At 44.3% G+C, this 27,858-nt stretch overlaps 1 protein-coding gene across 5 annotated transcripts in view; it reads right to left on the reverse strand.

The window, feature by feature from the left end:
• Nucleotides 1–6,140: 6,140 nt before the first annotated feature.
• The window catches only part of HGSNAT (heparan-alpha-glucosaminide N-acetyltransferase), a 42,989-nt gene continuing 21,271 nt past the window's right edge, over nt 6,141–27,858 (reverse strand). For 4 of the 5 annotated variants that reach the window (XM_045535666.1, XM_045535669.1, XM_045535670.1 and 1 more), the window contains 13 exons: nt 26,082–26,151; nt 25,251–25,360; nt 23,311–23,387; nt 22,597–22,627; nt 21,053–21,213; nt 17,990–18,105; nt 15,572–15,693; nt 15,048–15,174; nt 13,540–13,626; nt 10,551–10,628; nt 9,870–9,940; nt 9,654–9,766; nt 6,141–8,542 (listed from right to left, as the gene is read on the reverse strand). In XM_045535666.1, coding sequence (XP_045391622.1) covers nt 8,361–8,542; nt 9,654–9,766; nt 9,870–9,940; nt 10,551–10,628; nt 13,540–13,626; nt 15,048–15,174; nt 15,572–15,693; nt 17,990–18,105; nt 21,053–21,213; nt 22,597–22,627; nt 23,311–23,387; nt 25,251–25,360; nt 26,082–26,151 — 1,345 coding nt within the window. In that variant the 3' untranslated portion in view covers nt 6,141–8,360. The remainder of the gene's footprint in view (nt 8,543–9,653; nt 9,767–9,869; nt 9,941–10,550; nt 10,629–13,539; nt 13,627–15,047; nt 15,175–15,571; nt 15,694–17,989; nt 18,106–21,052; nt 21,214–22,596; nt 22,628–23,310; nt 23,388–25,250; nt 25,361–26,081; nt 26,152–27,858) is intronic. The other variant, XM_045535667.1, reaches the window with a different exon arrangement.

Below are 27,858 nucleotides of genomic sequence, written 5' to 3' on the forward strand. Positions count from 1 at the left end.
ATCTGTCCCTCCAGTTTCCCCTGTAAAACAACATTGCCTGCACGCGTGGTGGCGAGGAGGACTTAGTCCATGTGGCCCCTGGAGCTTCATGGCCAAGGAAAGGTTCCCGCTTCTCCTGTAACTCTCTGTACTCTGCAGCTCCAACACTCGTGCTCTGCAGGGACACGGCTCTGAGGGATGACGGGCCCCCAGGAGGCCTGCCTGGCCCTCCCGTGGACCTGCATGCACACACGGTGGGCGCCTGGTGACACGTGGCGTGTGAGGGAATGACCACATCACAAGTGGCTGCCGTGGGTGTTCACATCTCTGCTCGCCCCACGTCTCCATAGCTTCTCTCTCGACGGCATGCCCTGTGGGACAGTGGCTCCGAGCCTCCCAGGACTGCCGCCTGCATCCTCCCACGTGGTCCCCACAGTGGCCCTCCAGGTAGTTCCACCTGTTTCCTGGTTGAACTGGCTGGTCAAGTCCCAGGGTGTGGGCTCAGGATGGGGAGGGGTGCTGGCTGCTCCCAAAGAGAGTGTCACGACCTCACCTGCACACCAGTCAGGGAGACGAAGGCTCAGTTCTGACCCCACAGAGTTAGCCTCTCTGGGGACGCAACAGTCCCCACACCCCTGCCCCTGCAAGGAATGGCCGAGACGGGAGCAGCCCCCTCCCGGGTCACCTGGCCGCCCTCGCTGTCTGAGCGTCCTGGGAGCCCTCTGCAGGCCCTGGCGGGGCTTGGCTGCAGGACTGACCTTCCATCCAGGTGGCTGCACAGAGCAAAGGGGAGAGGGTGACTGAGGACAGGCCCTCTAGGCCAGGGAGGCCGCCCAGCCAGGGGACAGCGGGGCCACAATGGCAGCCAAGATGGCACGGAGGCCCCTCACATCAGCTTAAGGGTCTCGCGGCCTGCCCCACCGCCTGGCCCACTTTCTGTCTGCCCCACTGGGATGGGCGGGATGGAGAGGGAGGACGTACGTCCCCAACTGGACAGCTCAGCGCTGACCATCAGTGCTAAGGGGCCTGAGGACAGGGTTGGTCCCACACAGGCCTTGGGTGTCAGCGCAGCCTCCCCAGAGCAGTCTGGCCACTCAGGGCTCAGGCGGGGGCTCAGCGAGAAGGGGCAGGAGCTGTGGGGTCACGGGCCGAGGGGTGACCTCTTTCATCGGGTCCCAGGAGGGGCCGCAGCAGCAGGAGACACTGAGAGTGAGGGTGGAGAGGGCGTCCCTAGGGAGTGGCACGTCTGACCGGCAGCCCCACTGCCCAGGCGAGGACGCGCCCGGGTCACAGGACGGGTGGGAGGCAGAGCCGGACCAGAGCTCGCTTCTCCGGGCTCCTCCACCCTTCCTTGAGGTCAGAAGTGGCAGGGACTGTGTCCTGGAGGACCTGGGGGCTCAGGACACCTGGCTCTGGGTCACTCAGGCTGGCCCAGGCAGCACTCATCTCCCTGGGGGCCCCTCACACTCAGGGACCTGCCCGGGCTTCCCTCCAGAGAGAGGGAGCCCCCCAGTCTCCCCAGCACCCTCAGGGCCGTGTTGCCCCTCCCAGCCTGCCCTCCTCCCTTCCTGGGCACCAGGTGGCTGCTCCTTACTGAAAGCCCAAGGGGCCCTGCAGGTCGTTCCCAGGCAGGGAGTGCTGGCCTGCCAGGCGGGGCACGAGACACAGGCGGTGGCCGTGGGCTCCAGCTTGGGGGCAGGGGGCGGCCGTCCCTGTGAAGAGGGAAGGTCGGCGTGGGAGCCCTGCTCCCTGTCTGTCTCCACAGAGAGCCCCTCTGAGCTGGCTGTCTGCGGGGTGCGACCAGCCGACGCTGCAGTTACTGACAACTGTCATCACAAGGTGCCTTCGCTGAGGGCGTGGGCGCGCTGGAGCTGAGCATGGCTGTTCTGGACACAGGCGGCATGAGCCACGGGAAGAGAAAAGCGCAGAGATCGTGTAACAAGGGCCCCAGGCCAGCTGAGGGGCCCCCAGCACCCTGGAAACCTGCGGTCAGCATTGCAGAATAGCGGGGCTGACATTTCCTCTCCTGCACATCAACCCGGGGAAAATATACACACATCTTGGGTTCTGTATGTTAAGCAAACCTATAGACGCTTCAGTGTCTAGCTGCTTTCTCTAAGTGAACGTGTTTCCATACGTAGCTCATTTCCAGCTAAAAGTTACCCTCTTCCTGTGGACTGATTTATTCTTTCTTAACTGTGTTTGGCAGGAAACTCTACACACTGCTTTGGTTCCAAGAGTTAAGCAAACCCATAGTGAACCCAACGTCTAGCTGCTTTATGCAAGTGAATGTAAGCGTTTCCATTAGTAACTTTCCCATCGAAAAGTTATCCTCTTCCTATGGAATCACGTCTTCTTTGTTAAGTGTGTTTGGCAGGAAACTCTGCAGACTTCTTCAGTTCTCAGAGTTAAACAAACCTATAGTCAACCCAATGCTTAACTCCTTTTTCTATGAGAATGTAAGCATTTATGTATGTAACTCATTTCCTGCTAAATGGTACCCTCTTCCTACGAAATGACTTCTTTCTGAAGTGTGTTTCGCAGGAACCTCTAAACACTTCTTCGGTTCTCAGAGTTAAGCAAACCTATAGTTAACCAAATGTCTGACTGCTTTTTCCATGTGAATGTAAGCCTTTCTGTATCTAACTCACTTCCAGCTAAATGTTGCCCACTTCATATGAAATGACTTCCTTTTTCTGAAGTATGTTTGGCAGGAAACTGTATACACTTCTTCTGTCTCAGAGTTAAGCAAACCTATAGTCAACACAATGTCTAGCTGCTTTCTCTAAGTGAATGTCAGCATTGCCATATGTAATTCCTTTCCGGCTAAAAGTTCCCCTCTTCATATGAAATGACTTCTTTCTTAAGTGTGTTTTACAGCAAATTCTACATACTGCTTCAGTTCGAAAAGTTAAGCAAACCCATAGACAAACCAATGTCTAGCTGCTTTCTCAAGTGAGTGTAAGTGTTTCAATCTGTAACTCCTTTCTGGCTAGGAGATACCCTCTTCCTACGAAATGACTTCTTTCTTAACTGTCTTTGGTAGGAAAATCTACCAACTTCTCTTCTCAGCTTTAAGCAGTGCTATACTCAACCCAATCTCTAGCCTCTTTCTCTAATTGAATGTAAGCGTTTCCATATGTAACTCCTATCTGGCTAAAAGTTACACTCTTCCTGTGAAAGAACTTCTTTGTGAAGCCTGTTTGGCAGGAAACTCTACACACATCTTTGGGTCTAAGAGTTAAGCAAACCTATCTTCAACCCAATGTCTAGCTGCTTTATCTAAATGAATGTAAGGATTTTCTACTATAACTTGTTTCTGGCTAAAAGTTACCTTTTTTAAAGAAGTCACTTCTTCTTTCTTAACTGTGTTTTGCAGGAAATTCTACACACTTCTTGGGTTCTCAGAGTTAAGCAAACCTGTAGTCAACCCAATGACTAGCTGCTTTCGCTAAGTGAATGTAACCATTCCTTATGTAACTCCTTTCAGGCTAAAAGTTACCCTCCTCCTATGAAATGAATTCTTCTTTCTTAAGGGTGTTTGGCAGGAAACTCTACACACTTCTTCGGTACGCAGACTTAAACAAACCTATAATCATCCAGATGTCTAGCTTCCTTTGCTAAGTGAATGTAAGCGTTTCCGTATGTAACTTCTTTCTAGATATAAGTTACCCTCTTCTTACAAAATGACTTCTCTCCTGTGTGTTTGGCAGGAAATTCTACAGACTTCTTCGGTTCTCAGACTTAAGCAAACATATACTCAACCCAATATCTAGCTGCTTTCTCTAACAGAATCTAAGGGTTTTCTTACATAAGTCCTTTCCGGCGAAAGTTACCTTCTTTTAAAGAAGTGACTTCTTTCTTAAGTTTTCTTGGCAAGAATCTAAACACATCTTCAGTTCTCTGCGTTAAGCAAACCTATAGATGCTCCAATGTCTATCTGCTTTATCTAAGTGAATGTAAGCTTTTCCATATGTAACTCTTTTCCAGCTAAAATTTACCCTCTTCCTACGAAGTGACTTCTTTCTTAAGTGTGCTTGACAGGAAACGCTACACACTTCCTTGGTTCTCAGAGTTAAGCAAACCTACAGTCCACCCAATGACTAGCTGCTTTCTCTAAGTGAACGTAAGCTTTCCATATGTAACTCCTTTGAGGCTAAAAGTTACCCTCTTCCTACGAAATGAATTCTTCTTTCTTAAGTGTGTTTTGCAGGAAACTCTACACACTTCTTCGGTATGCAGACTTAAGCAAACTTATCGTCAACCAAATTTCTAGCTGCCTTTACTAAGTGAATGTAAGCGTTTCTGTATGCAGCTCATTTCCAGCTAAAAGATACACTCTTCCTGTGAAATGAATTCTTCTTTCTCAAGTGTACTTGACAGGAAACTCTACACAATTCTTCTGTTCTCAGTTAAGCAAACCTGTAGTCAACCCAATGTCTGGCTTCTTTCTTTAAGTGAATGTGTTTCCGTATGTAACTCTTTTAAGGCTAAAAGTTACCCTCTCCCTACGAAATGACTTCTTATTTCTGAAGTGTGTTTGGCAGGAAACTCTACAGACTTCTTTGGTTCGCAGAGTTAAGCAAACCTGTACTCAACCCAATGTCTAGCTGCTTTTTCTAAGTGAATGTAAGCGTTTCTGTATGTAACTCATTTCCAGCTAAAAGTTACCCTCTTCCTACAAAATGACTTCTTTCTGATGTGTGTTTGGGAGGAAACTCTGCACCCCTCTTCGGTTCTCAGAGTTAAGCAAACCTATAGTCAACCCCATGTCTAGCTGCATTATCTAAGTGAATGTAAGTGTTACCATAAGTAACTCTTTTCCCGGCTAAAAGTTACCCTCTTTCTTATGAAGTGACTTCTTTCTTAAGTGTGTTTGACAGGAAACTCTGCACTCTTCTTCAGTTCTCAGAGTTAAGCAAACCTATAGTCAACTCAATGACTAGCTGCTTTCTCTACGTGAATGTAAGTGTTCCATATGTAACTCCTTTCTAGCTAAAATTTACCCTCTTCCTACTAAATGAGTTCTTCTTTCTTGTGTGTTTTGCAGGTCACTGCATCCTCTTTGCCACTAGATGGTGACTTAATCCCACACTAAACAATCCCTACTAAACAGAGTGCCTCTTTCCTGAATTGGGGAGCTTCCAAAGAGTATATCTTGGTAGTGTGGGAATGCTGAGTGTGAGTATGCCCAGGGTACCCATGGAACAAACTTCCTTCAGCACGGTGCTGCTGAACAGCCAGTCTGATTTGGCTTCTCTTTTGGACAAGTTACAAAGCAGGGTTTCCAGGCTTGGGGACAGTAGTCCCAACCCCCCCCCATCCCCCCACCGCTTTGTGTCTGTCTTCAGGGATATTTCTCCTTTCAGGCACTCCCAGTAATTCCTGCGGGTTGAAACAGGGAAAGGTCTCCTGCAAGGAAACCAAAGGTGGTGGGAAAGCTGGTGGACCACCTCAACCTCACTTTTTCTAGTCCAGAAACCATGAGCCAGGGGAGAATTTTTTCATGTTCTTAGTGCTGAGCAGATTGGGGGTTGGTGGGCATCGTAGATGTGGAAATCTGATTCTCTTAACATCTTCTCGGAGTTTTTTCACTTCTCTGTGGCCCGCCAGAACTGTCTTCCCCTCATATTTGAGTTCTGGGATATTGCTGGTTGATCTCAACACTGAGAGGCTTCTGGGAAGCGTTTTCTGGCTAATAAAATTATGGGACACACACAGATGCCCTCTCCCGCCACTGAGCGCCGTGCTTGTGAGGAACCCCTGGAATCATGGCAGCGGCCATCTCAGCGAGCTGAGAGCAAGCTGATGTGCCGCAGCCAGCCGCCCCCAGGATGTACGTGAGGAAAGTTTTCCTCACAGCCCAGCTGAATCAGGATTTCCTGTTCCTTAGGGCTCAAGACATCCTACATGATATAATTCCCAGTTTGAGAAATGCTTCTAGATAACTCACCTGGAGAGGACCAATTCAGCTTTCATTGCTGGAATTTGGGCTGACGCAGCTTTGACTATTCATAAGGGCTCACTGCAAGAAAGGGTAGCAGCAGGATTCCCCAAAAATGACTGTCCCACAAGCTCCCTGGCCATTTTCATGCAGCATTCAGATACATGCTAATTTTATCAGCACTTAAATATTTAACAAAAGAAAAAACCACCATTGCTTTGCTTTAAAAATGTTTATTTAGTGCCTGCTACGTACAAGGCACTGTGTGTGGTGCCATGAAGAATACACAGATGAACAAGGCATAATTCTTGCCCTTAGGAGACTCACAGTCCAGCATGGGAAATTAGAAATCACATGTACACAAATAACTATCACAGAAGGCAGAAAGCACTACATGCCATGAGATTGATACCAATATTATGAGAACCCCGAGGAAATAAATACTATTTGAGGATGAGAATAAGAGGTTAGAGAAGGTTACCTTGGAAGTATGGGGTTTGAAAATGACCAGCCAAATGTAGACAGGAAAAAATTAAGAGGAAATGGTAACCCAGAAAGACTCCAACTGAAAGCAGAGGCAGGATCTCACTGGCTGTGACGGGCACGGTGGGAATCTAGCGGGGCTGCAGCAGGGCAGGCGAGAGGGGTGGGAAAGCAGCCTGCAAAGACGCACTGGGATCGCGGTGGGAAGGTTATGGTGTCACACAAAGATGTTTCCATTTCAATGGGAGTTTTTTAAAGAGAGATGATCTGATCCAAGCTCTGCTTGGGAAAGCCTCATCTGGCAGCCATGCACACGTGGCTCCACAGGAGCAGGGACTGAGGGAAGGGGGCCAGTTTAAAAATGATTACAAGGTAATGAGGCAGTGACAATGAGAGCGAAGCAGTTGCAGGTGGAAGATGGGGACAGAATAGAGAGGATTTGGCAATGACTAGTGCAGGAAAGGTGAGGTGAGCGAGAAGATGGTGGCAGTTTTATACCTCCAGACAGAAGGATCCATTCACAGAGCTAGGAACATCCAAAGAGGTTTAAAAGATTTGAGGACAGGGAGGAGGGAAGAGGTGAGCCTGAGATGCTGGCTGATGTCCAGGTGGGGGGTCCAGCAGGCAGTTACAGTTGGGTGAGAGTTGGGGGCAGAGGCCAGAGCTGGAAACAAACAAGAAAGCTATCCATGCAGTGGTGACAGCTGAGACAATGGAGCAGGTGGAGATGGCCCCATCTCACCACGGAAGTGCGCTCTAAAGCACAATTCTATGGCCACATTTTCCTTAAATATGAAATTCTCACAGAAATTTGTAAGTATGATGATGCATCATTTGAAAAGTGCTGTTTCTGTGATCTCCCTTCGCTCCTAGAAACTATTTCTTCAGTTTTGTGGTTATAAGCAGGAAAGGTGCCTCACTGTGGAGGGTCATTTTGAAGAGCTTCACTCCAATGAGAGCTTTTAAAAGTTTTCATTAGTATTTATTTTGAAGCATTTTCTGTAATAAAATTATTTTCTGAAGCTTTCAGAAAAGCTATCACTGTACTTTACCTCATCACATCTAAGAGTTGGGAAAGGAACTGAGAGGTCATCTCCATCCATCTCATTTCACAGATGAGGAAACCAAGGCCCAAACAGGCCAAGGACTTGCCCAGCGGCTCACACGGCATGAGGGCAAGGCTGGGCCCAGCAGCGAGGGCGGTGAGCCTTCCTCCCCCCACAGCCACGTCGCTGGGCTCCCAGCTACCATCAACACACACAGACGCACAGAGAGCTGGGTAGGAAGGCAGGCAGGCCAGCAGGCAGGCAAGTGAGAGGGCTTGGGAAAAACACATCTATATTTTAGCTTTCTTTTCCAAGTGGGGAAAAGGAGAAAATGGCTTGTGATAGACATTTTTTGGACCCCTCAAAGCCTTATAGATCTGAAAAGAAAATTACTTTGGCTTTTTTGAAACATTAAGTTGCACTTAAAAAGTATCAGACTACATTATGACACGTCACATTCGAGAAGCCTGACAGCCACAACCGAAGCGATGGTACTTTGGTCAGTACGCGTGTACACACGAAAAGGTAGCGTGCAGGGAAACAGATCAGTAAGAATCAGTCCTTGGACTGTTTTTTCCGTCACAGAAGAAAAATGCCTATGGTACTTCCCTTTTTGAAAGTTAAAGGTGATCTCCTTAGAATGAAGTGCCAAATACATCCATTTCCAGAGAAAATGGAGGAAAAAAAACAATTTCTTTTCAAATATGTAAGTCACAACTAAATAGGCAGAGTTCTCACGAGCCTAGTCACAGAACACTAGTTTGACCACATCAGCATCTTCCCCCCAAACCTGGAAATACACATCCTATTGGTTTTATAATTAATGATTTCCTTTAATAATAAAGGCTGCTTTAATACTTTCCCCCCAGCCACTAGAGTCTTCCAGCAACACATCTTAGCAGGACCTATCAGATTTTCCAAAAAATCTTCTTTCTATAGAGTACGTAGGCAACGAGCACCCAGACAGCAGTGGCGACTATGTTCTGAGTTAGATGTTCCTTGTGCGACTGGTTATCCTGCAGCTTCCACTGAAAGGGGAAGTAGTTCTCAAACACCTCGTGGCCTACATACACCAGAATAGAATTCATTCCTTCAGGAGAGATACAGAAGACAATGTTTCTCCTGAGTCACGTGTGACCATCTATTTAATTCTTGAAATTAGTTCAGTGAAAAAAATAAGAAGCATGCACTTGAATTATCGGCTACTGCCAAAAATAAATGATACATATCTTAGGTATTTAAGTATAAACTACATTAAAAAATGATGAGAAAATATTCATTTTATAACAATGTGATTCTTGAATTCTAAATCTGAAAGGAAAACTAAAATTATTAACTTCTATTTTGTAGGCCGGGTGCGGTGGCTCACGCCTGTAATCCTAGCCCTCTGGGAGGCCGAGGCGGGTGGATTGCTCGAGGTCAGGAGTTCGAGACCAGCCTGAGCAAGACCCCATCTCTACTAAAAATAGAAATAAAAATTATCTGGACAACTAAAAAAATATATATAGAAAAAATTAGCCGGGCATGGTGGCGCATGCCTGTAGTCCCAGCTACTCGGGAGGCTGAGGCAGGAGGATTGCTTAAACCCAGGAGTTTGAGGTTGCTGTGAGCTAGGCTGATGCCACGGCACTCACTCTAGCCCAGGCAACACCTGTCTCAAAAAAAAAAAAAAACAAACTTCTATTTTGTAGACAGAAAATTTGAGGTCCAAAGAATGTAACTGTTACTAGAATCAAAGGGCTGGAAATGAGTCACTGAAATCATTTGGTCTCTCTCTCAGTCCTCAGGTAGAACTGCATCTAAATCCTTCCATTTATCTCTTATATCACCTTTTAATATTTCTTCTAATGTATAATCTTTAAGGTAGTGTATTTACATTAAGAAAGCAAGCATAGCCCCAATATTAAGTTTTAAAAACTGTATAATATGCCTGAATCATTCCTGATACTCCACAATTTGGTATTGCTAGAGAAACAAGTGGTGCTCATAACCTGTCACACAATGACTCCACAACCTAAGTGGATACAAATGGGTATGACCTGGGGCAACACAGCCCCTACTGCTTCCTCCCAGAGCTTGTTTCTTAGAAACATACCACCAGGGCAGTGGCCCAAGGCCCAGCACTGAGAATGCTCAGGAGGTCTCTGGTCAGTCCACCCGGTCACCATCACCAACTCTGTTTGGGGTTAGAGGCAACTCACCTGGATAAAAGAACGGGGCTCCTGTCCACAGGCCCCTCACATCCACGACCGGGTACAGGACCAGCAGGATGAAGAAGGCAAAACAGCTGAGCGTGGTGACGTAGGAAATGGACCTGGGAGGGGGTGGGGGAGCCATTGCAGTGCCCACAGGGGACACATCACATTTCAACATGAGAAACCGGCAACACTGAACGGGCGCTTTTTTCCTATACCTACCAGAGGTTTTTGTTTACTGGAATAAAGCCTTCGTTTTCAGAAACTTTTGTCAAAGCAACAGAAATAAGGCCCTGCAATGCAGAAGGGAAGGATGTTAAAGTTTCATATTATTATCTCACAATACAATGTGTTTCAAGACCAACTAATATATTTATATTGGTTATTTAATTGCTTAGGGAGGGCTGAAAATTGTGCCTTATATTTTACCCTTTTAACTGGAAACATATTTTCAATATGTATAACTAACAGATATTCTCTTAAAATACCTTTCCAGCATTCCTCTGAGTTGATGAGGGTAAGTTAATTGATAAGTTACAATGAATCCTGAGAGGAAATATGATCGCAAGGTTGGGGCTAAGACGAACAGTTGGTCAACCTTACAATTCTTTTTTCACATATAAATCTGGAGGTTGATGTTTGAAAACCTGTTACTACTTGCCTAGACTTTATGTCTCCCCACTCCTGGCTATTTGATGAAAAACACTATCTTAATGTATAAAGACATTTTCCTAAGAAAATAAACTTGTGTGTGCACTTAGCTGTAAAGATCTGCTCCTCTCTGTTATTCAAGTGAAGGATGTGGTGACAACTGCCATACCAGTGTTGCCAAACATTTTATTTTGTTTTAAATATATATGCATATGAAGACAGGAATTTTAGTGAGGAATGTTGCTTACTTACTAGAATACAACCCCAGGCAGTGAATCTGATCAGGATAGCTTTGGTCTGATCCTTGTAATACAAGAGTATTTTTCCTGCCTGTAGAAGAAAACACACTATGACCCACGACATACTTTTATTTCATAGTCATCCATTGTCTTAATCACACCACAAACAGACTCATTTGTTGGGCACACTAGATACTGCATCACAAGGAGGAGTGAAACATCCCCCTGGGGCCCCCTGAGGGGTGGAGGTGGAGAGAGGACACGGGGCCAGGGAAGAAGCACGAAGCACGTGCTCAGGAAGGGAGAGGAGGTGCCACTGGGCTGAGGTCCGAGCACCAGATGTCCAAGCAGGAAAAGCATTCTGAGCAGAATGGAGCAGCTCACACAGAACTCGCTGGAAGGAGCAGGAGAGCACAACAGCAGCTCTGAGGTCACTCGGAAAGAGGGGAGTGAGAAGGGCACAAAAAGGTATCAGACAGGTAGGCTCTGTGGGCCTCAGTCCAGGCAGGGGCTTTCTCGCCAAAGACAGTTCTCCCAAAGAGTGACAAGGGGCCAGCTCAGACCAGCCTGGGAGGTGGCCCAGTCTGACAGCACAGTGGAAGAGGGATCAGGACAGGGTGGAACTAGAGGCAGGGAAACATTTTAAAAACTGTAAAATATAGATCTTGCATAAAATCCCTCTGAAATTAGGAATTAATTGCTGAGATCAAAGGATAAGAAAGTTTTCATAATTATTTTAATAATAGATAATATTTGCAAATGCTGTCTGTGTGCCAGTTCTTAGAACTTTACACAAATTCACTTATTTATTCCTCACAATGCCTTTACGAAGTAGGTGTTACTGAAGCACAGAGGGGGATGCACACACCCTGGGGTGCCCAGCGAGCGTGCAGAGCCGGATGCAAACCCGGGGCGTGAGGTGCCGGGCCTGCACGCAGCCTCCACGCCGCACGGACTGCTCCGGGGGGCGCAGACTCCCCTACAGAGCACAGGCAGGGACTAATGAACATATGAAAATGCATGATACAAACTATGAAGTGCTACAGAGATAAAGGCAGTATTTCTAAATGTAAAATTACTCAATCACCAAAATGTACAGTTGACCCTTGAACAACATGGGTCTAACTTTGAGAGTGCACTTCCGTGTGGCTTCCCTTCCACCTCTGCCACCGGAGACAGCAAGACCAACCCTTGTCCTCCTCAGCCAACTTGATGTGAAGATGATGAAGGTGGAGACCTTCATAATAATCCACTTCCACTTAGTGAATAGTAAATATTTTCTCTTCCTTGTGATTTTAATAATATTTTCTTTTCTCTAGCTTACTTGATTGTAAGAATACAGTATAAAACACATAACATATAAAATATGTGTTAATAGACTGTTCATGTTATCGGCGAGGCTTCTGGCGGCTATTAGTGACGTTTTGGGGGCATCCGAAGTGATACATCGTTCTCAACCTCATGGCGAGTTGCCACCCCCAACACCCGCACTGTCAAAGGCTCAGATGTACGTGCTCTGGGACTGCCCTATCCCTCAGGGGAGCCACTAGCCACATGTGACTATTTAAATTTAAAATTGAGTAAAATTAAAAATGCAGTTCCTCGGTCATACTCATCACATTTCAAGTGCTCAGTAGCTGCCTGGATGGGGCTGCCCCACTGGATAGCACAGATAAAGACTATTGTCATCATCGCAGAAAGTTCTTTCCCCCCCCCCCTTTTTTTTTTGAGACAGAGTGTCACTTTGTTGCCCGGGCTAGAGTGAGTGCCGTGGCGTCAGCCTAGCTCACAGCAACCTCAGACTCCCGGGCTTAAGCAATCCTCCTGCCTCAGCCTCCCGAGTAGCTGGGACTACAGGCATGTGCCACCCTGCCCGGCTAATTTTTTCTATATATATTTTTTAGTTGGCCAGATAATTTCTTTCTATTTTTAGTAGAGACGGGGTCTCGCTCTTGCTCAGGCTGGTCACGAACTCCTGACCTCGAGCGATCCTCCCGCCTCGGCCTCCCAGAGTGCTGGGATTGCAGACGTGAGCCACCGCCCCCGGCCAGAAAGTTCTATTAGCACTGCTTTACGAGTTCTTCCCCTTCCTGGTTGCCTCCCTTTGAACAACACTTTCAAACCAACACGGAGAACTTTAGGAAGAAAAAATTTACACTGCTCAGAATTTTAACAAAATTGCACGTGAGATAGCCAAGAATAACTGCCGACTTGGCATACAATATGCATACCCTGAAGCCATGGGAAATGTTGCTGTGGTTTGAAAGTCTGTGGCCCTCCCAGATTCCTATGTTAAACCTCATCACCAAGGTGGCGGCATTTGAAGGTAGGGCCTCTGGGAAGTGATTCCATCATAAAGGTTCCACCCTCGTGACTGGATTTAATGCCCTCATAAAAAGGGCTTGAGGCAGTGAGTTTGGACTCTTCGCTCAGCCCGCTCTGCCATGTGAGGACACAGCGCTTGCTCCCTCTGAAGGACGCACCACATTCACGGCTCTACTTGGAGCAGAGACTGGACCCTCAGCAAACAACCAGCACATTAATCTTGGACTTCCCAGCCTCCAGAACTGTAAGAAATAAATTTCTGTTCTTTATAAATTACCCAATCTCGGGTATTTTGTTATAATAGCACGGACTAAAACAAGTGTACACACAAGAAATGTGACAAATGACATACAGACTTCCCCATGTTACCAATACCCAAACACTCTGCACACACCATCAGGGAAATCTTGTATCCAGAAACTGCTGTGCCAAAATAAGTCATATAAATAATTTTTTTGAGAATGTAAGAATTATTCCCAATTATTTAAATGTGTTGACTTGCAGCAACCTCTAGTTTTGTACAATCTGTTGAACATAATAGAATTTATTAGACTTGTACACAGAAGAGGACAGGCTCCCAATTATTTTATTTTAATGAAATGGTCTTTGAATTAGTGATGATTCAATAATCATAAACTGTGAGAAAAACGTATCCTAATGAAATGAACTCCAAATACCTGCACTCCAAAAAAGCCCATCACGATGGAGTTGACGGTCCCTAGGATTCCTTCTGGATCATAGGCCACCTCGGTGTGATAAAGTACCTTAACGAGACACAAGAAGGCAACACTCACCGTGACCACAAAAGTGCACACCAGCAACACTTAGGCCAAATACAAACTCAAATACATTCCAGTAGTCAATGGTGTTTTGCTTTTGCTACAGAAATTCACTGCCAACTTATAAGGATTATAGGCAGAATACTCTGGCCAAGAAGACGTGTGGCTGTGACACTCAGAAGGGAATGCAGAGCCCCAGGCACAAGCCACGGTCTAGTGGCAGCCCCTCTGGCCAGCTTGCTGGGCAAACAGAGCCGGCCCCGGCTCACATGAAGCATCCGTGACAAGTCACCCTCCTCGTTTTCAGATTTATTCTTTTTCATCAACCCTGTTGTAACGTTAACAGCTTCCTATCTTCTTTTAAGGCACATAACATTAAAAAACACATTTGTGTTTTTATTATGAAATAAATGTTACTGTAGACATTTAGAAATACACAGTGTAGTAGATGCTGTCGTGCACCACTCAGATGTCCCCAACCCCGTCAGGACAGAAGCTTTCACTCCTCCAGCTGCTAGAAGTATTAATGGCCAAAAGCTCTCAGCCAAGTCCCTCTTCTGGATTTGTCCTTGACTACAGAGAACTGCCTCTCTAGGGCTCACCCCCTTCCTGGGGGCAGTCCACATCCAACCAGGGCCCAATCCCTGACCTCAGTTCACGATCACTCTGAAGTACCGTCCCAGCTCCCCTAGAGACTGGCTGGGCCTTTGTCGGGACTGCAGTGCAGCTCAACATCTCTCTGCCCAGTCCTGCGTCCCTCACTCCCCAACAGGTACCGACCCAACAAGGACTCCCTCACACACTTGCTGCATATCAATTTCTGTCTCAGAGTCTGCTGCCAGGAAACCTGACCTGAGACATGCAAAAAAGCAACGTACTATTCATTTCATACAAGGCAGGCTCACTTTTTTTTTTTGAGACAGGGTCTCACTCTATTACCCAGGCTGGAAGGCAGTGGCACAATCATAGCTCACTGCAGCTGGGAACTCCTGGGCTCAATCTTCCAACCTCAGCCTCCCGAGTAGCTGGACCTATAGGTGCACACCACTATGCTTGTTTAAATTTTTAAATTTTTTTTGTTAGAGATGGGGGTCTTGCTATGTTGCCCAGGTTGGTCTCAAACTCTTGGCCTCAAGCAATCCTCCCACCTCAGCCTCCCAAAGTGCTGGGATTACAGGTGTGAGCCACCATGCCTGTCGCATTCTAACTTTAAAATCCAAAATAATGTTTATATATTGCCACAAAATGAATTTTAAAGTCATCAAGTTAGCTGATTTTTCAAATAAAAATTAGTTCTCATCACATTTTCTTTCATGGACACACTTTAATGCTGACCACTCTTTCTGTCTTCCTTCACTTCTGAGACCCTAGGCCTCCAGCTGCAAGTGCACGCCAGCCCCACTCACGGCGGAAGACGGGTGCTGATAGAGGTGATCTTCCCCCAGCAGCAGGCGGTCGATGTAGCCCGCAGCTCCTCCAGTGCAGTTCGGATACTTCCCCAAATCTCCAATGCCACCGGGGCCAAGATAACCACTAGGAAAGTGAAAACCACACTTAAATGGTAAGACTTCCGAAGGGATAACGGTACGTACTGCTATTCATGCAGCCCAGTTCAAAGAGCCTCAAACGCACACCATCCTAAAACACCTCCGGCTCCAGGCACTCTCACCAGCGCGCTCTGGCCTGACTGCCCCCCACACTGTGGAGGCAGAGGCCCCATTTCCAGTCAAAACGACCTCAGACACCACCACAGGGACATTTCTCTGGACACACATGAAACTCTTCTCCCATTCAACACAAAGTACGCCTCAAAGAAAAAGAAAGAGTGAAATAGAATTCCTCTGACATAGTCATTTGGAACTTGCAAGCCCAGAACCTAGGGCTTGGCAGAAAATGACATGCAAAAAGGGGACATGCAAGGTTCACTTACATCGGGCACCCAGGAACCGGCAGGAAGAATGTCAAGCCCAGCCAGATGCTTTCCAGCGTCAGAACGAGGAGCCACTGGGGCCAGGAGGACGTGACATCTCCAAGAGAAAAGCAGCTCCTCTCCTGAGTGGGGGCAGAAAAACAAACCGTACATGAACTAAACGCAAACAGAATGGGACTAGTGCACAGCATCTATATTTAGGAGATTGCCAGTGATTCCTTTACTGGCCTTTCTGGTAGTAATACAAAAATTTATTGAATATGCATTATGCTGTCTAGATGCTCCCTCTCTATGAAATATCACAGTAAAGCATTAGTTTAAAAAAATCAGTGGACAATTCTACTCCTATACCTAACAGAGTTGAAAACATGTTCACACAAGAACTTGTACAAAAGTATACACAGGAGCATTATTCATAATAGCCAAAAAATAGAAACAAGTCAAATGTCTATCAATCGATGAACAGATAAACAAAATGTGGCATATCCATAAAATATTGCTCAGCAAATTTGGAATGAAGCGCTGATACGTGCAACATGGACAGACCTCCAAAAGTATCATATTATGCTAAGTGAGAGAAGCTACACACAAAAAGCCGTGTATTATATGATTTCATTTATACAGAATGTCCAGAGCAGGTAAATTTATAGACAGAAAGTGGATGAGGCGTCGCCCAGGGCTGGGGCAGCTGTGAGAGCGGCAGGTGGCTGGCGGTGAGTGGAGGGTGCGTCACAGGGTAAGGAAAACACTGACAGCTGCACAACCGTGAATACACTAAATGTCACTGAATTGTGCACTTTAAACATGCAAGTTTTATGTATGTGCATTATATCTCAATAAAGCTGTTATAAAAACAGAAATTAGAAATAAATTTTTAAAGCAAAAAAAAAAACAAACGAAATTTAAACTTTTGGGGCTGTTCTGGTTGAAGGAAGAAAGGGCGCAACCCATCCATTCTTGGTGTCTCACCGAACCCCTCACCCAACTGTGCCGGCCCAGGACGCGCCTCCACAGACCCTCGGGTCCCACAGAAGGGCTGGGGACGGCTGCTCTGACACGCGCTCAAGCAGCTCCACGCTCATCCGCGCGTGTCCAGCCTCTGCTTCATCTCAAGGCCATCCACAGCCAGAGGCCACCAATACCCTGATGACAGGGCAGAGGAGGAAAAGGTAATAATGACTAAAATGCACTCTAGAAAAACACAACTAAGCAATCACTACAGGAAGCACCCAGAGAGTGTGGGTGAATGAATGATGAATTTGCTAATTACGTGACTGGGAAGAAGCTAAGGAACAAACTCTGCTTTATTAATTTATTGTTAAGTGGGACCCCAAGTGGAAGCATTTAAACATTTCCACCTGAATTTTTACCTCTAATGCGGGGGAAAAGTAACTGTCACCTGGGTAAACTTCACCCAGCAACTACAGGAAGTAATCACGAGAGAGATGAGACTCCGACATACTCCTGACAAAGACAACACACAAGTAGCCAAGCACAACCCTGTCGTTTTCCCATCCCTCACCTTGGCACTTTCTCAAAGTTGAAACAAGCTCATATAAGCATTTGAATAAGGTTATATGAGTTTTTATATATCTTATACCACAAGGAAATTGAAAAATTGGCAATAATGCCCCAAGAGACTAAACTACCAAAGTGGAGGATGGTGATATCATTTGATGACACCAAGAATGCATGTGCAGGCCGGGCACAGTGGTCACACCTGGGATCCCAGCACTCTGGGAGGCCGAGGCGGGAGGATCACTTGAGGCCAGGAGTTCAACACCAGCCTGAGCAAGAGCGAGACCCTGTCTCTATAAAAAATAGAAAAAATTAGCCAGGCGTGGTGGCATGAGCCCCAATCCCAGCTACTCGAGAGATTGAGGCAGGAGGACCACTTGAGCCCAGGAGTTGGAGGTTGTAGTAAGATGTAATGATGCCACTGCACTCCAGCCTGGGCAACAGAGCACAACCCTGTCTCAAAAAACGTTTTTTTAAAATTAAAAAAAGAATGCATTTGAAACTAGAAGATTTTAAATACTCCCAACACAAAGAAATGACACGTTTGAAGTGATGGATGTGCTAACTACCCTGATTTGTCCATTACACATTCTATACATGGATCAAAACATCACTGTGAATCCCATAAAGATGTACAATTATTACATGTCAACAAAAAATAAAAGAAAAAAAGAATGCATGTGATTACTGTATGCTGACAAATCTGCTAAAAGAGTAGATCTCACGACATGTTTTTTACCACGATAAAAAATTGATATAAAAATTAAATAAACTAAATATAGGGGGAAAAATGCATGTAATTAGCAGAAGTACACAGTATTGCACTCACTCAGAACTAAAAAAATTCTAAAAACTATACAGTGATATTTTTTCCCTCTTTTTTTAAAAATGGTTTCTCACCAAGGCACAATTTTCAGGCACAGGTTTAGCAAAGAGAAGCTCCAACACAGCAACTACAAAGTAAGTCACTCCCAATCGCTGCAGAACACCGGGAATTCGCACCTTATCCCAGGACACTGCAGAAGGCACAAGTTAGATAAAGGGTTAGCCAACATTTCTCATCTCATCCCAAGACAATGTTATTTTTTTTCATAAGGGGGAAGAAGTACCTATATTACGTCTAAGTAAGTCTTTTTTAAGCTCTTAGAGAGGGAAAGACACATGGTCAGGAGACATGGCTCAAACCCAAGTTCCAAAACAAGCCAATACCACTCAACAAAAGACAGTCAGCGACTTGGCTCAAACTCAGAACAGGAAGGTGCCAGTTGAGAGACTGGGATAAGAAGCAAAGTGTCATACTTAGGTGTGGGGATAAAGCAAGGGCTACACTTGACCCTGAAGTTCCATCTCCTGGCCCTTTCCCATTAGAGACATGGATTCAACTCTCATGTCCACCAGGAACTTGCAGACCTAACACAAGCCACTGACGGATTCTCCCTGCCCTACAGGCTACATCAGGCTACATGACTGTGGCAATGGAAGAATACAACCTGATAACAAACCCAATGATGAATCCCATTGGAAGCAATGGCTCACTTTTTGCAGATCCATCAAATCCACCTTTATATGAAACACCATCTGGAAGTAAACCTATTTCTTTTTTTTTTTTTTAATTCTTATTTAAGCATATTGTGGGGGTACAAAAGTTTAGGTTACATATATTGCCCTTGTCCCCCAGCCAAGTCAGAGCTTCAAGCGTCTCCATTCCCTAGACATGCGCATTGCACTCATTATGTGTGTATACACCCATCCCCTCCCCCACCCACATCTGCCTGACACCCGATCAATGTTATTCCTAAATGTGCTCTTAGGTGATGATCAGTGAAACCAATTTGATGGTGAGTACATGTGGTGCTTATTTTTCCATTCTTGGGATACTTCACTTAGTAGAATGGGTTCCAACACTTTCCAGGAAAATACAAGAGGTGCTATATCACCATTGTTTCTTATAGCTGAGTAGTACTCCATGGTATACATATACCCCATTTTATTAATCCACTCATGTATTGATGGGCACTTGGATTGTTTCCACATCTTTGCAATTGTGAATTGTGCTGCTATAAACATTTGGGTATAGGTATCTTTGTTATAGAACGTCTTTTGTTCTTTTGGGTAGATGCCCAATAATGGGATTGCTGGGTCAAACGGCAGGTCTACTTGTATCTGTTTAAGGTATCTCCATATTGCTTTCCACAGAGGTTGCACTAGTTTGCAGTCCCACCAGCAGTGTATGAATGTTCCTGTCTCTCCGCATCCACGCCAACATTTGTTGTTATGGGACTTTTTGATAAAAGCCATTCTCACTGGAGTTAAGTGATATCTCATTTGATTTGCATTTCCCTGATGATTAGAGATGCTGAGCATTTTTTCATATGTTTGTTGGCCATTCTTCTGTCTTCTTTTGAAAAATTTCTATTCATGTCCTTTGTCCACTTTTTGATAGGGTTGTTTGATTTTTTCTTGCTGATTTTCCTGAGTTCTAAATAGATTCTAGTTATCAGTCCTTTATCAGATGTGTAACATGCAAAAATTTTTTCCCATTCTGTAGGTTGTCTATTTACTCTCGTGACAGTTTCTTCGGCTGTGCAGAAGCTTTTTAAGTTAATCAGGTCCCATTTATTTATTTTTATTGTTGCTGTGATTGCCTTTGGGGTCTTCTTCATAAATTCTTTGCCTAGGCCAATGTCTATAAGAGACTTTCCCACATTTTCTTCTAGAATTCTAATAGTTTCACTCCTAAGGTTTAAGTCTGTTATCCACTGTGATTTGATTTTTGTGAGAGGTGAAAGCTGTGGGTCCTGTTTCAGTCTTCTACATGTGGCTATCCAGTTTTCCCAGCACCATTTATTGAATAAGGATTCTTTTCCCTAGAGTATGTTTTTTTCTGCTTTGTCAAAGATTAGATGGCTATATGAGGATGGGTTTTTTTGTTGTTTTGTTTGGTTTGGTTTTGAGACAGAGTCTTGCTTTGTTGCCCGGGCTAGAGTGAGTGCCGTGGCGTCAGCCTAGCTCACAGCAACCTCAAACTCCTGGGCTTCAGCGATCCTCCTGCCTCAGCCTCCCGGGTAGCTGGGACTACAGGCATGTGCCACCATGCCTGGCTAATTTTTGAGGATGGTTTTATATCTGGATTCTCGATTCTGTTTCACTGGTCTGTGTCCCTGTTCTTGTGCCAATACCAAGCTGTTTTAATAACCACAGCCTTGTAGTATAGTTTGAAGTCTGGTAAATTAATACCTCCCATTTTGTTCTTATTGCTTAAAATTGCTTTTGCTAAATGGGCTCGTCTCTGGTAAACCCTATTTCTTCTAGTATCTACAGTCATTCAATAAAAGTACTGATTGCCTGAGGGCTCCACTTGGCTACTGTCTAGATGTTTGTGTCCTCTTTTCCTAAGGACAGTGTAAGCCCCTTGAGGACAGTGACTCTTGCCCTCCCAGATTTGGACACTGGTTCAAAGCACAGAGCGGACACCCTTCCCTCAGCATTCCTGTCTCACTGCACATCACTGCGGTAATGACAAGGAGCCCATTCCTTCCCGGCGGCCCAGCTGGCGTACAAGTGCTGACAAAGGGGGATTCTCAAACTACCACACAATACTGAAAGTTGATGAAAGCAAAATGGCAGGAGGGCAAGGTATGAGAAGGTGACCTGCCCTGGCCCCTATTGTGCTCCTCACTACGATCAGATAATCCAGAGAAAACCCCTCAATCTCTCTTGGCCCCAGACTTTCCTTTGTACAAAAGAAGGGTTTGAGTGGTCCTAGAGGCTCTTCCCAGGTCTAAAATTCTAACATAATAATAATAATAATATCCAAAGTTATGCAAGCATTGCATATACTTTTCTAAGAATTCTTCCATTTGCAGGTACCTTAGATGGAAGAATTACATTTCTTTCAAATTGCAACATGTAGTTTCCATATTTCAACCTGAATATATATTAACAGAGGGGAAAAATACTTACATGGACCAAGGCAATAATTGGGGTTCACGATGATAATTCCTATACAGATTAACAGGAAACTCCTCCATGCAATTTTCCCCAGCAATCTGAATTTTGAACATCCCCGTTGCAGTATAGATGTCATTGATAGAAAAATTGAAGATCCCATAATAAATACAAACCTAAAGGAAAAACAGCTGTTATTTAATAAGGGCCCATTTCCAACTTTTTGTCCATGTGTCATTAATACTGTATAGGCTATGACATAAGAGAAGCAACACATGATTTGTTTAAAGAGGCCAATTACTGAAACAACATAGGAGCTAACAGTAGAGGAAGAAATCGGAACACAGCCCTGCTGAGCTGTGAGGCTTCTGACAGTGCATCTTCAAGTGCAGACTTAGGAGAAAAAGTCTTTAACAGCAAATGAAATTTCCAAAGACAACTCTTCCATTTAGTTATCAGAGAGAAGTGATGATGAAGATGCTACAATATTGTCTCCAAATAACTAGACATTCACTAGCAGGCCCACAAAGTCCTTGAGAAACAAACATTTCGATCATTTCTAAATTCACTCCTGATCATTTCTAAATTCACTCCTGCTCCTGAAAGAAAAACGAAAGCTTAATTTTTTTTCTCCCCATTTTGTCTGAGTCACATATATTTTTCATTTTTTTTCTTTTCTTTTTTTAACCATATTAAATTATCTCTCGAAAAGAAAAGTCAGAGTACTAATTTTCTAATTATCTGGCAAGGGGTGACAGACAGGAGAGTTTGCTCTTGCTGCATTCCTTGGTGTCCCCTGGCTTCCTTTCTCATGGTCACCCTAGTCAGGGAGAAGCCTCCAGTCTTCTCTGTAGGGAATTTCACAGAGAATGTACAAAAATAATTACCAGGTCTTTGGGCATATGAGCCTTCTCCCTACCCAAATCCATCTCAAAATAAATAAATCAGTAAAAGAATCTTCCCCCCAAAACGGAGTTTGTATTAGTGATGAAACACAAGAGACCAAAGACATAAAATAATGGCTAGTAGTATACCTCCCAATGATGAAGCAAAGTCACTCAAAGCATCACATAGCAAAGATACAAATTCTACATCGTAAGAAGTCATGGACAATCTGAGTTTGGTTACTCGAGTATTATTTTAAATTTTAATTGATTACTATCATTGCCCTGCTACATATTTATCAGTATTCACTGATATCAACATACTGCATTCCTTTTAGGAAATAGGATTTTGTAATTATTTTCAGGATCAGTGGTAGTTAATTACATATTCAGAATTTATGAATTCCTATAAGATTTCAGGATCCAATATATCATATCTACACTACTAAAATGTTCCCTACAAAACCACTCATCTTTTATACACACAGGTGTAAGCACTATGCCAAGTAGAAGAATTATACAGTAGTACAACTTTTGGGAGGACTTCATGACAGCAGAACACAGGCCTACAGTCCAGGACTCAGGGCTGGTCTCAGAGAGAGGCTCCAGCATCAGCTGAAGAACAAAAAGTTGGAGTTGACCTGTGGAACACATGATGGTAGAGGGCCAACTCACCATGGGAAAACAAGGTCAGCCACCGTCAGTCCTGAAGAATAACACAAGAACAAGCAGTAAGGAAAGGACCTGAGGATATAAACACTTCCTAAATCTAGAATGGACGTGATTACATACTGACACAGAAAGTAAACTCATGTAGAGAACAACACACACACACTCCCTCTAGACTCTGCAACCCAACACTGCACCTGGCTGGGCATTTCCTGTGAACATAACTAGACACAGGAGAACCAAACTAGACGTGTGTAGAAAAGTCGTTATATTTAAGTAGCACTATTCAAAATCTATTCTTGAACCAACCATAAACCAGATTTATAGCTATCATTCAGCACCTCTCAGGCCAACCCCAGTTCAGTCCCACCCCAAGAAAGACCATAAGTCTTAGAAGACAAAACCCCCAAGAATATGGTGGCTGCAATAAAATGCATATCTAGAATATGACAATGATCATTTACAACCAATGCAGAGTCCCCCAGCCCCACAGTCAAAACTTTCAGAGTCTATGTATCGTTACAGTGAAGCACTATAATTCACACACGCAAGAGGAAGAACAAAATTAAAGGTCATTCTATGGGGCGGGAGCTCAGTGGCTCAGAGGCCGCTGGTGGGGCCTCACCTCTACAGCTCCTCGGGGGAGGCCAAGTGATTCTCTTGCCTGCAGTTCTCTGAATGGACCTGGATAAGCAATGCTACCTTTAGGAAATATCTTACCATTCCAGCTTGCATGCTTGAAGTACCAGTATTTTCCTCCTCCGTAATTGACGAAGACCATGAGTATGAGAGATATCCTACAAAGCCCACAAAGAGAATCCTTTCATGGTTTGCAACATGACAAGGAAGGGTCGAACTGCAAGACGTACGTTTCAACTCACAAGGCGCAGTCATGCAATTCTGCTGAGCACTTTAGGACACAAGATGAGATATAAAGAGCAAGAAACTATCATGTTCTTACCACTACATTTAGGACCGTACCCTAAAGTCCTTCTGTTGCCATCATTTCCAACATGATGTCTTAAGAAAAATTTACACTGTACTGCTAAACTATGTACCTTGAAAACAGAGCAAAACACTTCCAATAACACAATTTTGTGCTAATTCTTTATATATCAGGTTAAAGAACTGCCATAGAAGCCACATAGTCATTAGAGTCAGAGAGTTAAAGATCCACATCTTGGACCCTTTTCTCTTATTAGCCATAAAAGCTTGGGCAAGATTCTCATCAGTCAACTCAGTGTACTCATCTGTACGAGAGAACATATGCTGACCACATGTGACTATTAAGGAGAATAATGTATATTACAGCACCCACCCAGTGCTTGGCACTTGCAGGCACTTAATAAACACTAGTTCCTGTCTATGTGTGAACATCTTATTTCCTAAAGTAGCAATGACAATAAGAAAGAGGAATACAAAACAGATTCTGGACATGCCACTACTTGATGTTAACTGTGTAAGATGCTGAGGCTGAAGACTTTAGTGTGTTCCCGGAATGGTCTGTGGGGACCCTGTAACCCAACTGCTGGGAATTGAATCTTGGTTTTCCCATTTAGTGCCCGAGGGACCCTGGGCAAATTACTTAGCCTGTGAGGCAGGCACATTAAAAGGACGTACCCCATAGGACTGTTAAGCGATTAAATAAACTACAACAACTTGGAACAGTGACCTGCACATAGTGAGAACTCTGAAACTGTTAGCAGTTTTTATTATTACCACCTGGCTTCAAATACACCCACCAGGAGCGCTCAGGGCCCTCGTGAGGCTAGGACAGCACTGTGGGGTTGGCACTGGCCTTCAGAAGGCCTCGGCGGGTAGAAATGAAAGACCCGATACCTATAGATTTATTTTTATTTATTTATTTTTTTTGAGACAGAGTCTCACTTTATTGCCTGGGCTAGAGTGAGTGCCGTGGCGTCAGCCTAGCTCACAGCAACCTCACACTCCTGGGCTTAAGCGATCCTACTGCCTCAGCCTCCCGAGTAGCTGGGACTACAGACATGCGCCACCATGCCCGGCTAATTTTTTTTTTATGTATATATATTTTTAGTTGGCCAGATAATTTCTTTCTATTTTTTAGTAGAGACGAGGTCTCGCTCTTGCTCAGGCTGGTCTCGAACTCCTGAGCTCAAACGATCCGCCCGCCTCGGCCTCCCAGAGTGCTAGGATTACAGGCGTGAGCCACCGCGCCCGGCCTGATTTATTTTTAGTTATGTCATTTTTATACTTTATTTTCGGAGTTTTGGCCTGGCCTTTGTTCTACAGGGGCTATGGCTTTGCTATCAAAAGGCCTGAAATTCGAGTTTCTTTGCCAGCCACAAGGATAAGCCCTTCCTCTTCCACAGGCTGGTGCTTCACTTCCAGATCGGTGCATCTTCTAAGCTGCCAAGCTCCGCCTGGCTGTGGGTGTCATCTGTAGCCCAGTAACGGCCACTTGCCCACCTGCCAACGACCCCCGGGCTCGGCCGCCGGCACGGCCCCCACGGCCCCCTCTCAGCTCGCAACATCCCACAGGCTGCGGCTTTATTTTTGCATCCAAAAGACACTTTCTAGCCTCGAGAGTGCAAAGTATGTAAAATACCTTCAGCTAAAGGTGTGTTTGTGTGTAATTATGCAGTCCCACCTGTGCCCAGGCTGTTAGGAGAGAACCCACGTACCCCCTGAACGTGTCCACACAGCGGAGGCGGGGTGCAGGGCTGCACGGGCGCCACGCGGCTGGCTGGATGTCGCCGCCAAGAGGGTCTGTCCTGCTGGGAGATCCCAGCTCCTTCAGAGAAAAGGAAGGGAGAGACGGCGATTCATAATGTTAAGGAGTAAATTTGATTTTTTGACTTTTTAAGGAAGAAACTGACAGAGTAGAAAGCTAAAGACAGTTTTTCTGAACAAAACTTTAATGTGCTTGTGTGAAGATCCCGTCTAGAGGTTTAGTTTTCCACTTTACTGGCTCTCTGTGCCTTTTGCTGAGCTTGCCAGTGGCCATGCTGACAAATGACACAAAGAATGGGACCCTGCGTGCATCCAGCACAGGCGTAGAAGCAGACACATCCATGAATGAGACTAGATTTATTAACACAAACCTAGTGCTGTTCAATCATTGCAGCGGGCCATCTGCATTTATAGATTTAATGCCGATGCCTCTTGTTCCTTTGTTTTCATCATGACACTACCTAACTGGATTGATTCAATAATGCTGCCTGCGGAGTGAAAAACACCCACATCACATAACAAACTAACACAGCCCAGAATACCAGCTTCACCACAGAAAGAGAAGGGGATGGAGTCCTCCATAGGGGCTGAAGAGAGGGCTGCTCTTTATAAGGAATAAGGACCCATAACCTAAGTAAGATTTGTTAAACCAGAGGACAATGCCCACCTCAGCCCCCTGACTAGCTGGAACTACAGGCAGGCCAGTTCAGACAAGTAGGAAGTTACACTTTCCAGATTTAGCAAACCACCCACACAATGCATGATGCATTCTAATAACTCACAGAATTGATGAGGCGATCAGTTTCTTGAGAATTTATTGCCTTAGAAATCCAATTATTAAAGTCATCCAAACTGTAAATAAATAAAAGCCTGAGTTAATTTATTTTCTCTGGCCAGAATTTTCAAAATGATTGGATATCATATTGAAGTAAAATTAACTTAAGATTCATATTCTATGTTAGTTAAAGAATTAAACATTCTGAAAAGTTTTTTAACCTCTGGTTGTATCAAAGATATAGGTAGAAAATATAATTTAAAAACAAAAAACAAATAAAAATAAATAAGTTTGTTAACAACATAAAAACAGAAATCAAAGATTTTAGCAGCTGTACTTATAAATTTTTGGCCCTTACAGCATAGTTTCCTCATCAATAAAACAGCAATGGTGACAGAGTGTTCATTAAAGCGTGTGAAGGTTAAATTAGATCATTATTCTCTATGGCTAAGATTCTTATTAATAAAACTATTAAAATTAAAATAGGAAAAAGTTGGAAACAACCAAATTCACTCAGCCCAGGAATAACTCAACATCAGGCATGAGAGCTGTGTGCAGGATGAGATGCAGCCATGAAATAACGAGACTGTGGGCTCTGTCCCCACAAGCAGATAGAGATAAACTACTGAATACAAAAAGCAAAAACCCAGCATCTACAATGACAATTAAGTAAAAATGCATGCATACCCACTGAGAAAGTTTGAAAGCAACTTTAAAGTGATTCAAATAGTTAATAGGATGGGATTTTTTTTTATAAATATGGTTGCTTTAATTAAAATAGATATCCAGATGACATTAAAATGATTTACATGATTAACAGATAAATATATTATTTAATAACTGGTTTTTCTTTAAAATGAGATTTCTACTTGGGAAATCTTTCAAAAAGTATACCTTATGACAAAAACAAAACCACCTATATGTTTTACATTAACTTTGCCACATTTGAATTATTCAATGCATCGAACTTTTTTTTTTATTCTTTCCTGTTTTTTTTTTTATTTGGTCATAAAAAGCTTCAAGCATATACAAAAGGAGAGAAGACAAACTAGTACAGGTATATCTCAAGATATTATAGGTTCAGTTCCTGACCACCCCAAAAAAGCAAATATAACCATAAAGCAAGTTACACAAAATTTTTGGTTTCCCAGTGCATATAAAAGTTACGTTTATACTATACCATAGTCTATCAAGTGAGCGATGGCATTATGTCTAAAAAAGACAATGTATATACCTTAATTTAAAAATAGCTCATTGCTAAAATATGCCAATGCTCACCCCAGCCTTCAGTGAGCTCTAACCTTTTTGCTGGTGGGGGGTCTGGCCTCAATGCTGGTGGCTGCGGATGGAGCAGGGTGTTGGATGCTGAAGGCTGGGGCGGCCGTGCCAATTTCTTTCTTTTTTTTTTTTTTTTCCAGCATATTATGGGGGTACAAATGTTTACGTTACATATATTGCCCTTGCCCCCACCCCGAATCAGAGCTTCAAGCGTGTCCAACCCCTAGACAGTGAGCATCACACTCATTATGTGTGAACATACCCATCCCTTCCCCTCACCAATCTGCCCGACACCCGATCAATGTTATTCCTAAATGGTGAGTACATGTGGTGCTTATTTTTCCATTCTTGGGACACTTCACTTAGTAGGATGGCTTCCAACTCTTTCCAGGAAAATACAAGAGGTACGAGATCACCATTGTTTCTTATAGCTGAGTAGAACTCCACGGTATACATATACCACATTTTATTAATCCACTCATGTATTGATGGGCACTTGGGTTGTT

The sequence above is a fragment of the Lemur catta genome, chromosome 22 (assembly GCF_020740605.2).
Source record: "Lemur catta isolate mLemCat1 chromosome 22, mLemCat1.pri, whole genome shotgun sequence".
Classification (NCBI taxonomy): Eukaryota; Metazoa; Chordata; class Mammalia; order Primates; family Lemuridae; genus Lemur; species Lemur catta.